This window comes from Gavialis gangeticus, unplaced genomic scaffold (assembly GCF_001723915.1).
Source record: "Gavialis gangeticus isolate Ggan-Ray unplaced genomic scaffold, GavGan_comp1, whole genome shotgun sequence".
NCBI lineage: Eukaryota > Metazoa > Chordata > Crocodylia > Gavialidae > Gavialis > Gavialis gangeticus.
The window spans coordinates 100,886,817-100,899,229 of NW_017729032.1; the positions used below are offsets into that span (position 1 = coordinate 100,886,817).

Genomic DNA, 12,413 nt, shown 5'->3' on the forward strand with positions numbered 1-12,413 from the left:
TTTCCTACTGTAGCAATGGCAAGGGGACATATTCAAGGCAAACCTCCAATAATTAGATTCTATACCTGGAAAACTGTATCACATTTATAACTTTTCCATATATAGAATCTAATTATTGGGGGCTCATCTTATAATCAGGGTCATCTTGAATTTGAGTAAACACAGTACATAAAACAAAATTGTTGAATAAGCTGTTTCATGATAAATTAATTTCAAAAATACAAAACAACAGCAGTAAAAACATTAAGACTATGGGGAATCTAGGTAAGGAGAAATTAACAAGTAAGGTTCTGTCATATTTCTACAGGGCTCTCCAGGCCATCTCTGCTTTATATTTCTAAGCAGTTCAAGTTTCCTTTTCGCTATGGCTTTCAGGAAAAATAGCAGCTTCAGACATTTGGTGATTTTTTTTTTTTTTTAAGATGGACTTGAGTATCTAGTCTTAATCTAGAATCAAACTTGTGTATCAAATAATACTAAATACTAAACAAGTAAATCCAAAATACTAAACAAGTAAAATGAGTAAACATGATATTAAACTATTTTGAAAACATATTTAATTATTAAGCTGAGATAAATTTAAGCAAGTTTAATGAGAACTTTTTAAAAGCACTTTAAACTGAAAGAATATACTTACAGCTTCAGCTTCGGCTCTTGTCTTGAAAGTAATCACTGCATGAAGAGAAGAGTCATCGATCTGGCAATCTTCAATCTCACCATATTGCTTTTAATATGAGAAAAACAAACTAAATTGAAATTTCTCTTCTATGCAAATATTGTACTTCTCATATGTACTCAATCTACATAAAACAAAGTGGTACATGTCCAAATGACTTTGGCGATAGTAAATTTCTATTTTGTTTTTTCTGGAGAACGCTTATTTTCACATGCATTTCTGACACAGCTCAAGCCCTGCAGCATACTGCAACTGTTTGGGTCCTTTCCATAAGTCAGGGGTGTCAAACTTGCTGTGAGCCAGACCCAGACCTCAGGGGCTCCTTCAGGCCAGATCTGTGGGGCTACATTTGATTGGTAGTGTGGGTCTTGGGGCATGTGGCAGCAGAGAGCACTGACTTGTTAACAGTGTCAAGGACATGCAGCAGTGCAGAGCTGAGCGTTAAGTGCATTTCCAGTAGCCCACCAGACTACCTGTGGGCCTGATGCAGCAGTTCCATGGGCCAGACCCAGCCTGTGGGCTAGGCCATTTGTTTGACACCCTTGACATAAACCTATGAATATTCCCCCTCAAAGTTTCTTATTTACGCTAAAAGCAATTTTGTAGCAACTCCAATCTATTAGAAGCATGTCCCAGAGCAGGGGTGCTCAACCTCCAGCCCATGGAGCCTTGGAATCCAGCACACAGGGCTCCTCAAAAGGTAAGGAAATTTGATGGTGGGGGAGCAGTGGCAGTACTGGCATCTCTCCCTGATGCCTGAACCCCAAGCCCTGTGGGACAGGTCAGAGCTGGGGTACAACTGCCCCCCCCACTCCCATACAGCCAGATCGGGGTGGAGCCTAGCCCCCTTCTCTCTGTGTGGCTGGGTTGAGGCTAGTCCAAACTCCCTCTCCCCACATACAGCTGGTTTGGGGCCAGCTCATGCCCCTTTCTCCACCCCACTGTGGGACAAGACCACTTTCCCTTACCCCTACCCAGCCATGATGGGGCTGGGCCATGCCCCCCTTCCTCCCATGGGACCAGGTCATGACTCCTCCCCGAGACGGGGCCAGGATGGGGCTGGGCCAAGCTCCCTTTCCCTGGCATGCCTGGATGTGGGGGGGAGGGGCATGACCCACACCCCCTCCACCCCACATGGCCATATAGGGCCCCATGGTGCCCACTCTGATTTGACCTGTGGAGGGATAAGGCACTGCCCATCCAGCCCACCAACCTAAAAAGGTTGAGCGCCCCTCTTACAAAGTTCCCAGAAGCTGTCAAGCCTCGAACTCAAACAAACCGAGTCCTCTACTATGTGATCTACATGAGTCTCTACAAAGCACACCTTTGAGTCTATCACGAGGCATCCATTTATAGTGTCTGTACAGCTGGAGTACAGAACTGTGGTCCTGTAACTGAACTCCACCACAAACAACATTTGGGGCATTATTATTTTTTTAATTGTAGAAGATAACGTACACATAGACTTTTAAAAATTGTGGTGAAAAATTTGATCGTAGTGTTTTCCTCTCAGTTTGAAGGGAAATTGAATACAAATTTCAATGACAGTACTCCTTTGAATCCAGGGTTATTAGGAAGAGTAAAAGGGAGGGAAAAGCTAAATAAGGCATCTATTTTTTAAGAAATCACAAAGCACAATCTTGGTATCTTAAATATAGTTCTACCCCATGGATGAATTACATACTTTGACTTTTAAAGTATAACATTATAATCAAAATAAAAACCTTGAAACAAAGATATGCCAAGTTATGTAATACTGTTAACTATACAAAATCATGCCCAAACAGCAAGCTAAAGACAGCTGCTGTTTCCCAGGATTCACAAGCTTACTCGTCAAAGTTAAGGAAATGCTATACAGAGCATACAATAGCATGATAGTAAAATACAAACGTTAAACGTGACCTTCAAATTATATTTTTAATACTATTTGCGTGCCGGCAAAAACTAAATTCCAAAAGTACTATTTTTTTAATATAATCACTCTCTCTTGCATCTTTTATTTTTCCTTGAAACTAGCCCTACTGAATAAAAATCCTTCCCCTCAGCTATTCATACAATGTTTTAAAGCAATGTCAAACTCATGGATATGTTAATCGCCAGTTGTAGTCAGGGTTGTTGCACACATTTGCTTTAAATAGGAATCTGCAACTTTGTGGTATTAATTACGAGTGCACCGATACAGATTTTCTTGGTCAATACTGATGGCCGATTAAGCAGGCATATCAGCTGATACCAATCTGATAACTAGTTTAGAGGAATGCAGCCCAGCATCTTGGATAGTTGCATCCTGCCAGCAAGTCTGGTGGAGAAGGGACATAGGAGAGGGAGGGGGCATAGACGGTGCAGATCCAGGTCCCACAGTGAGGGAGGGAATGGGCCGGGCCCGCGCACATGCCCCCAATGCCTCCCCTGGGGTGCACACAGCAGCAGGGAGCTGCACTCCCTCCCCAACCTCTTGAGGGTCAAAGTTACAGTGATTTAACTAACTTACATCTATAGAAGCACACAGTTGTAACAGTTATATCATAACTAGGGATCTACTTAAATTGAGTTTTTGCATTTTGCAGGAAAAGCTGGAAATCCGCACTTTCCCTAAAGAGCAGGAAAATGCTCTTCCTGCCAGAAACTGACAAAAATCACTAGGGGTGGGGAGGGGGAAACAGCTCATTGGCACAAGCAGCAGCACAGGGACCCTGTATAAAGTACAGGGTCTCCCAGCAAGGTTCAGTGATTAAGCCAATCAGCATGCTGACTGACCCAATCACTGGGCAGCACAGAAGACTGGGAGGATTTAAAGAGTACACAGCACAGTGAGGCTGGCTGCTGCACTTAAGATCAGGTTGAGTGAGAAGACAGTCCACAAAGCAAAGTGCACAAACTGTGTGAAGCAGTACCCTGAAGGTACTCTTCATGCAGATGGTGGCAAACTGTTCTGTTCAGCTTGTAATGTCATGCTGGATCTAACCAGAAAAAACAGTATTGACTGGCACTTAGATCAGAAGGGCACCTGAAGAGGAAGGCTGCAGCAGGTGAGGTGTGAATGTGCTTTTATTTAGGGTCCAGGCTGGGGGAGAATGGGCTGGTCAGGCAGGGCTGCAATGCTGAGCCACCTTGGGGCAATGTGGCTATGCCTGGTGGGAGAGGGGAGATGGGAACAGAGACCCAGGAGGGTTAAACTGAAGCAGCAGGAGCTGGGGAGGGAGGGGACGGGGGAGCAGAGAAAATCGTGAGACCGGTCCTCATTTTATGCCAATCACCTGTCCCCACAGTCATCCCCACTCCCATTCTCTCTGCTACTTCAAGTTAGCCCTCCACCCCAGCAGGATTTTTTTTTCAGCAGCTGTTTGTGGCTACCAAAATAAAAAAAAAAGATGAGGGGTGGGGACACTCCCAGGCTCTCAGCCAACAAGTTGCATAAAGGGGAGTGAAAAAAATGGGAGCTGCCTGTACAAAAACTGCCTGGCAAAAGAGGTGGCTGCCAGCACAATGGCCTCCTGAAAATAATCAGCGGCCAGTGGGTTTTAAGTAGATGCCTAATTATAACACCTGAAGTCTTTTCCTCAGCAGCATCTCCCAACCCCCTTTAAAGGAATTACTTTTTTTTTTTTTTAATCTGTCCAGGGAGAGTCAGAAGCCAATGATTTATTTTAGAATATTTTAATTAAAAATTGGGTTTAACTGCAACAAGCAAGGTCTATTTGGTAATATGTTCTATCGGATCAACCATTCATGTGGGAGAGATGTTAGACAAGCTTTCAGACACAGAGGTTAGTGTTAGGGTAGCTTGTCATATTTTATGCTTTAAAGTTGTACCTGTTTACAGAGTGGTAAATTACAGTATTGTTTAAAGTTTTCTTTTAGATTCAGCTTTATTTAATCGTTGCTTAAGTTCTGTATAGCCTCATTATTATCTGAACTTTTCATTTTGCTGGTATCTACAATATCAACAGGTCTTGCCTCCCGCAAGCAGCTTATGGCCTTCAGTTTGCTCACATGAGGTTTCTTTCCTTTTCTATTACTGTGAGAAGTTTTTCTAACACAACATAGTAATATTTGTTACCAGATCAAATTAAATGAACTTGGCACTAACTGGCTGAATCAGAGGGATGAAATGATTGGATATGTTAATGAAAGATAAGGGAGACCAATGGACAATGCCCAAAGTAAGATACCAGAAAAAGGCCAAATTAAGAGGTGTGCTCATGATGGGTCTGCTGAACAAAGGAATATGCTGACAGGATAAAACATGGGAACACGAGGAGTCATCAAAGGAATGAAGTTGTAGAAAAGCATTAAAAGGGGGCAGCAAGAAAGTTGTGTGTGTTGCTGTCATAAATCCAGCCTTCAACACCTGTTTGGACTGTTTTAGCCCATGATGCACCCTTTGATTTCAGGAACTGAGCAGCTGTCTTTTCTTTTGAGCAAAGTAACATCTGGGATTGGGTGAGATAGTTGTACTAAGTGTTCTTCTCCCTCTGTTTATAGAAACTGCTAAGCTAACATTTGTTGTATTAATGAAGTTTGATTTTAGGACACTGAGTTGTTCATGTTCATATTTCACGTTCCATTTAAGGGTTAATAGTGCTAAGGGATCATTAAAGTACAATATGGGAGACAGTGGTGCTAACAGTTAGTTAGAACCATTCTTTGAACATTTTTCCAGTGCTCTACACCACAACACATCGTCATCCAAAGAAAGGAAAAACTGAAGTAATTACATACCGCAAAATGAGGAAGGAGATCTTCCCTATCACTTTCTGTGAATGCAGAGATCTCCAGTGCCCTTGGTCGGTGATCCACTACTGCATGAACAGGAACTCCTCTTCCTCGTCCCCGGCCTCGTATTCCTCTCCCTCTGCTACGTGATGTACCCCGACCTCTTGCATGTATTCCTCTGCCACGACTTGAAGAAAGGATCCCTCGTTTGGCAGCCTAAGAAGTTTGTATGTAAAAATATCAGTACTCTGATGCACACATTAGACATTAAGACAGAATTTAAATGTTATTATGTTATAATCACAGTGTACACTTAATTCTGCTTTAAGAAATGTCTCAAATTGGGCTTAGTGTTAAAAACGATTAAATCTTCTATCTACATTTTTTCCAAGCGTCTCTTTCAGAAATGAGTTAATTTCCTTGAATGAAACAGTTTCAACTTTGGGATGGAATTGAAATATTTTAGAGGAAACTCAGAGTTAGAGGGACAAACTTTATGCTGTAGCAGTAAAGGTCTCGATTTCTGAAAATATTTCTATGTATGAAACTGTTTCTAGTCACTTTACAGAATTCATAACTTCATTAAAGCATTGTAAAATATCTAGTGTAGTATAAAGCTACAGGCCTCTTCTAAAAGACAGCCAAGCAAGCCAATTGAAACCATATACAAACAAGAACATTATCATAGTCACTGCTGATCACTTAAAAGTGTCTTTATTTCAGTGCCCCTATTCCAGATGTCATCAAAAGAATTAGTGCCACCTGTAATTCACGTTAGTGGCAATATGGAAAGTTAACAGGCATGGTCAAACTTCATTGAGTTAGCAGAGAATTAAGCAAAAAAGCATTGCCAATCTACAGTAAAGAAAGGGTTATATTGTAAGTATATGCTATGCATTTTAATATACATCACTCTCATACATCATAAAGATGATTAAGAAAAGCTGCATTATACAATTTTTGAAAAAAACAGTTTATTCTCCAAGTGTCTTTAAAAAGAAATAGGCATGTAATTTGTACTTGGAACATTTCCTGATCCAGTTTGATTTATATAAATGTTAAAAAAAAAACTCAGGAGTTAGACTATATCTCATTAAAAAACAGTTACAGGATGACACTGTTTCTCTCAAGCATTTTAATTTGATCAAGATTATGTTTCTTCATGCTGACAATTATTTAAGAGAGATGTTCTTTTTAATAAGAATTATCAAAGTAGTCCAGCATTCAGCTCTTTATAAGCATCCACAGCACCACCTACAGACAAAATTTAAAAAATACATCAGCTCTTTTAAAAACTGTTACTTACTGTAACTTTATAACACACCAAATAATGCCCGCTTTTAAAAATATGTGCAATATAAGAACAGAAAAGTGAAGTATCTCCACTAAAGTTTAAGAGAAAATGGCTGCATACAACTTACACAAATGAGGCTTCATCTTTGAAACTTCATTATACAACAATTTATACTGTAAAGCAACATGCAAGTTAATTAAAATATACATGAACACTGTTAAAAATGGCAAATAACAAAAAAAAGGAAAGAAACATACTTCAAGCTGCAGTTCTGTGTACTTTCGCCTTAGTTCAGTGACTTCTTCCCCAGCCTGCATCTTCTTGTACAAATCCAGCTCAGTATCCAGCAATTCTTTCTGCATCTAAGAAATAGTCGAGAAAGGTTATTAGTTCATATATGTCTTACTCTCAAACAGGGAAATAATCTGCTGAGTGACCACAGTCCTGATGGTCCATCACAATACCACTACTAAAGGGTAGTCATGAGAGGCTGTCTTAAAAGTATGCAGCATGCTAGGACTAACATGATATGGTCTCCAGGGAGCTAGGTGGCTGTTAAAGTTACAGCGAGGGTCTCCTTTTCTGTACACGTGTCTTAAAAAGTAGAATCTTAGGAGACAAAGCTAAGCATAGAAAGACAGGGATTCAGAAACCAGGAAAGGGTAACACGGCTTAGATAGAGACATGTCTTTTCAGGTCTGTATAAGTTAGCTCTAACTTAATAGGCATTATTTCTATTCCATTGGGTATCATCCTTCAGAAAACACAACATGATAGCAGGTTTTGAGAGCAAAGTGAAATTCATTTTGCAGTGAGCTTTTTCAAGATCCATGTTGTCATGGTTTCTAGTACTGACTGAACAGCTGAAACAAAGTAGGAAACCAAAATGTGATCTGCAGCTGCTATGTAGTTTTGGTAGAGAAGTCTCAGAAACATGACTTCTACAAGACAATTCAGTATACAAATGATAAACAGAACAGACAGCATCCACTCCAGTGGCAAACAACTTTACAGCCACTATAGTTCAGTAATGTGAGAAGTCCAACCAGTACTTCAATGCAGATAAAGGCAGGTCACAAATGTGTGCAGTACACTACCAAGACCTCTGCTACAAAAACATCTGAACCCTTTTGCACATGCACCAATTCACTTCTCCGGGCATGATGCATTAAAAACCACAATATACAAAAACAAATGCAGGCTTTTAAGACCAAGTTGGACAAAGCCTTGGCTAAGATGAAATAGTTGGGGATGGTCCTACTTTAAGCAGGGGGTTGGAGCCCCTTCCAACCCTAATTTTCTGTTATTTTGACCCATGCATACAGATCATGGTAAAATGTGTTGCTCAATGAAATTCAGATGTGTCAGACGTAATCATAAGGTCTGAGGCACAGCAGACCTTCACGTATGACCATGTATTTGATGGAATTTTGTTTCAATTTGAGAATCTGGAAAAGACAGCAACCATTTGTTCCAATGACACATCAAATAAAAAGAACATGCGCAAATTACTTTATATTTACATATGCTGATTTTAAACCAATGTGTCATGTGCTCAAGAGCTGACTGTAAGAGATGAAGACCTCACAGGTATGGTGACAGTGTGAGAGTTAGAAACCAAATATCCATCACTGAATGATAAAGGAGGAAGATTTTTCAGGAGAAAACTTGAGGCTTTGAAAAAGAAAAAGAAAAGGCTGGATTACTCAAACTGATAATGTCAACACGAACATCCTAAAGACATCTTTTCTTGCTATCTCTCAAATTACATGACTTGTATAAGGCAAACAGTACTACAAAATCTTAATCTTTCCCTGTGCAAGACTGTTTCAAAAAAAAGTCACAGGAAATAAACTACTTCTTGTATAGTTTTTCACATATTGTTTTGCCACGCATTCATTACATGGCCCAGGATGTCCAAAGTCAACTGTTTCAAAACTCAAGAAACATGACTCACAGTTCAAATTCACAAAGCACACAATAGGAGTCTGAGGTTTAATAGGTTCAGGAGTTGGGAAAGATTATTTTTTGATGCTCTTACTTTCCCTTCCTCCTGCCCTTCCCCCTGCCACCCTTTAGTTGGACCAGGATCCAAAAGCTGAAAAGGACTAATTAAGGCAAGTTTGGTGGCAGTCAAAGGTTTCCACATTCAGTGGGAGCAACATTTTGCAATCTGTGTGGCACAGTCACATTAATCTAATGCACTGCATCTATCTACTACCTTAAGTTTTCAAGGCTCCATTTGCTACCCAACTTCAAGCATTAAGAAAATGCTACTAAGACATTGGTTTTTTTGCCAGGATCGGTTGTGCCAGGATGTACTCCCAGCATAGCTGATCTGCCTGACTGGCAGGTGCAGACACTGCTCAGGGCCACTGCCCCACAGGATTAATATTACAGACTGGCCCCAGATACCTGACACTCCAACCTGAATGCATGCTTGCAAACTGGCATACTGTGCCAGAAAGGTACAGACATTTGCTGCAACAGAGTGGCAAACCTGTTCCCAGGAACTGCTGGCACAGCCCTCTTTGGGCATCTGTAGTGCAACAAGAGGTAAAGATATCTGCATGTTTGTATTCTGCCTCACCACAGAAAATTTTATTGCAGGACAAAGGTGACATATGCTTACAGTCCCAGCAACAAGGTCCTTTTGCAATGGTGTTAACGTAAACTCCAAAAGGAAGTTACCCAAGTAATGCAAAGTGTTTTTTGTTTTGTTTTTTACTTTGTTCAGATAACTGATTCCTTTCCCTTCATCTATCACTTGAAGTAACGCGGCTCTCATGAGGGTGCTTTTTGTTTGTTTTTTTTTGTTTTTAATTAAGAGCAAAGCAAAGATTTTCCTTAATGGTGTACAGTGTCCTCTTGTTGATAGCTTCAATAATTCTCTTCCAGGGCAATTTACCTTGCATGTCAGACATCTTTGGCCACCTAAACAAGCTTCAGGGGTGGAACATGAATTTTCTGTCCATTTAAGGCAAAGTAAAAACATTCATCAAAAACATGGAAATTAATAGTCCTGAACTGCTTCCTCTCATTTCAGACTTCAAGAAAAATGAACAACGAATCACAGTATTTGACTACTCACAATTCACAGTTTAGCACCCACTCTTATTTTATACCTACTTGGGACTAGTTTCTTCTCCAGAACCTCCTGGAGCACTGCTAGGACAAATTGACAATTCTCTAGTCACAAATTTACGTATCTGCCATTTTCTAACACACAACTCTGCAAACTTTAATTGAAAATAAGTTCAAGTTCTCATCCCACTTTTATCTCTGCAAGTTTTCTCACTATAAATTGAGATGCAACACAAAACAAGGTATTGCTAGCACTCACTGATTAAAACTGTGTTCATGTTGAAATATTTCCCCAGTTGAACCTTATAAAAAAAACTTTTCTATTAATTCTACTTAAATTTGTATTAATTATACTTAAGAATGAATTTGCAAGTTATTGCCTCATTTATAACGGGGTTCATTCTTTCACATCTGTTATTTCTGGCATAGTTACAGTTCAATTTGTCCTCAAGATAAGGTTAGACCTCTTCGGGAAGAAGTTAGGACATCTCAATCTGAAAGAGGTCGCTAGCCGCAGAAAGTATGAGAAACCTGTTTTTCCAAATTTTAATATATATTTACACCCTTATATTGTTTCTAATCAAAATACAGCAATTTCACGGTTCCACTGTCTCAGGATGCCCATACTGAAAAAATAACCCCAAATTCCAGGCCCAATTTTTTTAATATGATGCCTGAAGTAAAAATACAAGCCATAAAATGTTATCAGAGAAATGGATGAGGTAATGAAGCCATGAGCAAGGTCACCTCAATATTTATGCATCAAATCTGTACTTCATCATAATTTTATAGTTACTATTTTTTAAATTTGATCTGCCTCTTAAGCAGATTGCTCCATGTTTTTTGCTCACATATATGGTTGAAGGTCCTTTAAGACTTCACCACATACTGGATTCAAGGCCATTCCTGAAAAGAGGAGCTTCCTAAAACAAACATATTAAAAGGGAAAAGGAAACATTTTAAGGGCTGCAGATCAGAATGGCTGGAGGAGACCAAGATTGATTGTGGTCCTCTAGAGAAGTACCAGACACTTTTAAGAATACCATCAATAGTTTGTAAAACCTTCACTTTTTTGTGCAAGTATCTCCTTGTCTGGTTGCTAGAGCAGAAGAGAAAACAATTGGAGTTATTCATTTATAAAAGGATTGATAGAATTCTGTAATACTATTCTCTTACCAGGCCTTTTAAAATCATTTTATAATGGTAGTCGATAACATACCCTCCCCACAGATAGCAAAAAATATCTGTCATTAAAAGGCAATATAACTAGGTCAGAAAGCAGAGTTGGAGGCTGATTTTAACATTGTGGGAAAGACCAAAGAAATCAGTCTTCTGTAGCAGAAAAAAGAAAAGCAAATGGAGAAAAAGAAACCTCAAGTCAAAACCTACTATAAGTAGTTAAAAGAAATTGAGAATACTATGCAAGAATTAAGCAGTATACAAAGTGGGAAGGTTCAGTTAGATATTTGTAAAATATCTATGTACTACATTATTCCTCACAAGCCAAACTCTTTATTTGACAGTACTGTTACATAATCAAGAATGAAAAGGACACAAGGTTGCAACCTAGGTGAGAGTAATTTAGAACATGAAACAAACCTAAATCTGACCCTGAACTTCAATGCAACTTTTTGCTTAAGATATGCTGCATTCCTTTGAGTATAAAGACACTCTTGATTTTAAGATACACCTGAATTTTATGACAAACTAACAAAATAAAAAGATTAACAAGGATAACGTATCTTTGATGCATAAAGAAACCTTTTAACTTTTTTTTTTTTTATTAACTGGAATTTAAGACTCAGGAAATTATTGAAAAAAATACCTGGTTTTAAAAAGTGCATTTTAATAGCTGAAGGAATATGGTATTTCTCTTCATGTCGCTGTTTAAAAAAAGCCCAAACAGGAGCCAAACAAGTACTATGGCTTCTTTAAGTGATGGAAACATACAGAATCATCTTATGTAATGCTGTATTTAAATTATGAGATTCAATCTAGACAGATTTTTTTTTCAAATATTATTTTTCTAATTAATTAACATAAGCATGTAATTCTGTAATAAAAAACAGAGTACCTGAGCCTTAGTTTTCATGCTTTTCAGAGGAGGTCCTCCAGATGACACACCTTTTAATTCATCCTTTAGCTTGGTAATGCTATTTGTCAGTGTTTCCAGTGTTTTCATAATTTCTGCTTTGTCTTCTGACTTCATGGCTTTGTTCTTCTCCAATTTTGAAATCAACATCTGTCCAATTTTAAAAGTCATTTTTTATGTCATAACTTAAACAATGCTTATAAAAATATTTTTAAAGATTTTCCAGATACAATTTATACTCTTATATATTATGCTCAATTGTAGTAGGGTACACGAAGCAGTCATATTCACCATCTGGAACAGAACTTTGTCAGACATTTACTTCTGAGCCTTAGTGCCAAGAAGGACAACCTGATCTACAGAATACAGGTATGGACAGCAATTCTGTGCCAAACCATAAAGCTGACAGACTTGGTACTACAAGGACAAATAAAGCAACTTATCAAAAGCATTAAAGATTTACTGTAGAGTTAGCAACAAAGCAGGACAAGAGTAAGATGTTTCAGAGATCAGTATTTATAGATACTTAAGGAACAAGACTGCAAGATGTT

General features: G+C 38.8%; 1 protein-coding gene across 1 annotated transcript in view; it reads right to left on the reverse strand.

Annotated features, from left to right (window-relative positions):
• RBM26 (RNA binding motif protein 26) overlaps positions 1-12,413 on the reverse strand; it is a 124,864-nt gene that overhangs the window by 33,087 nt on the left and 79,364 nt on the right. Inside the window, exons 19-22 of the mRNA XM_019523828.1 lie at positions 11,845-12,012; positions 6,944-7,048; positions 5,399-5,608; positions 638-724 (exon numbers count right to left, since the gene is read on the reverse strand). Of these exons, the coding sequence (XP_019379373.1) occupies positions 638-724; positions 5,399-5,608; positions 6,944-7,048; positions 11,845-12,012 (570 nt within the window). The remainder of the gene's footprint in view (positions 1-637; positions 725-5,398; positions 5,609-6,943; positions 7,049-11,844; positions 12,013-12,413) is intronic.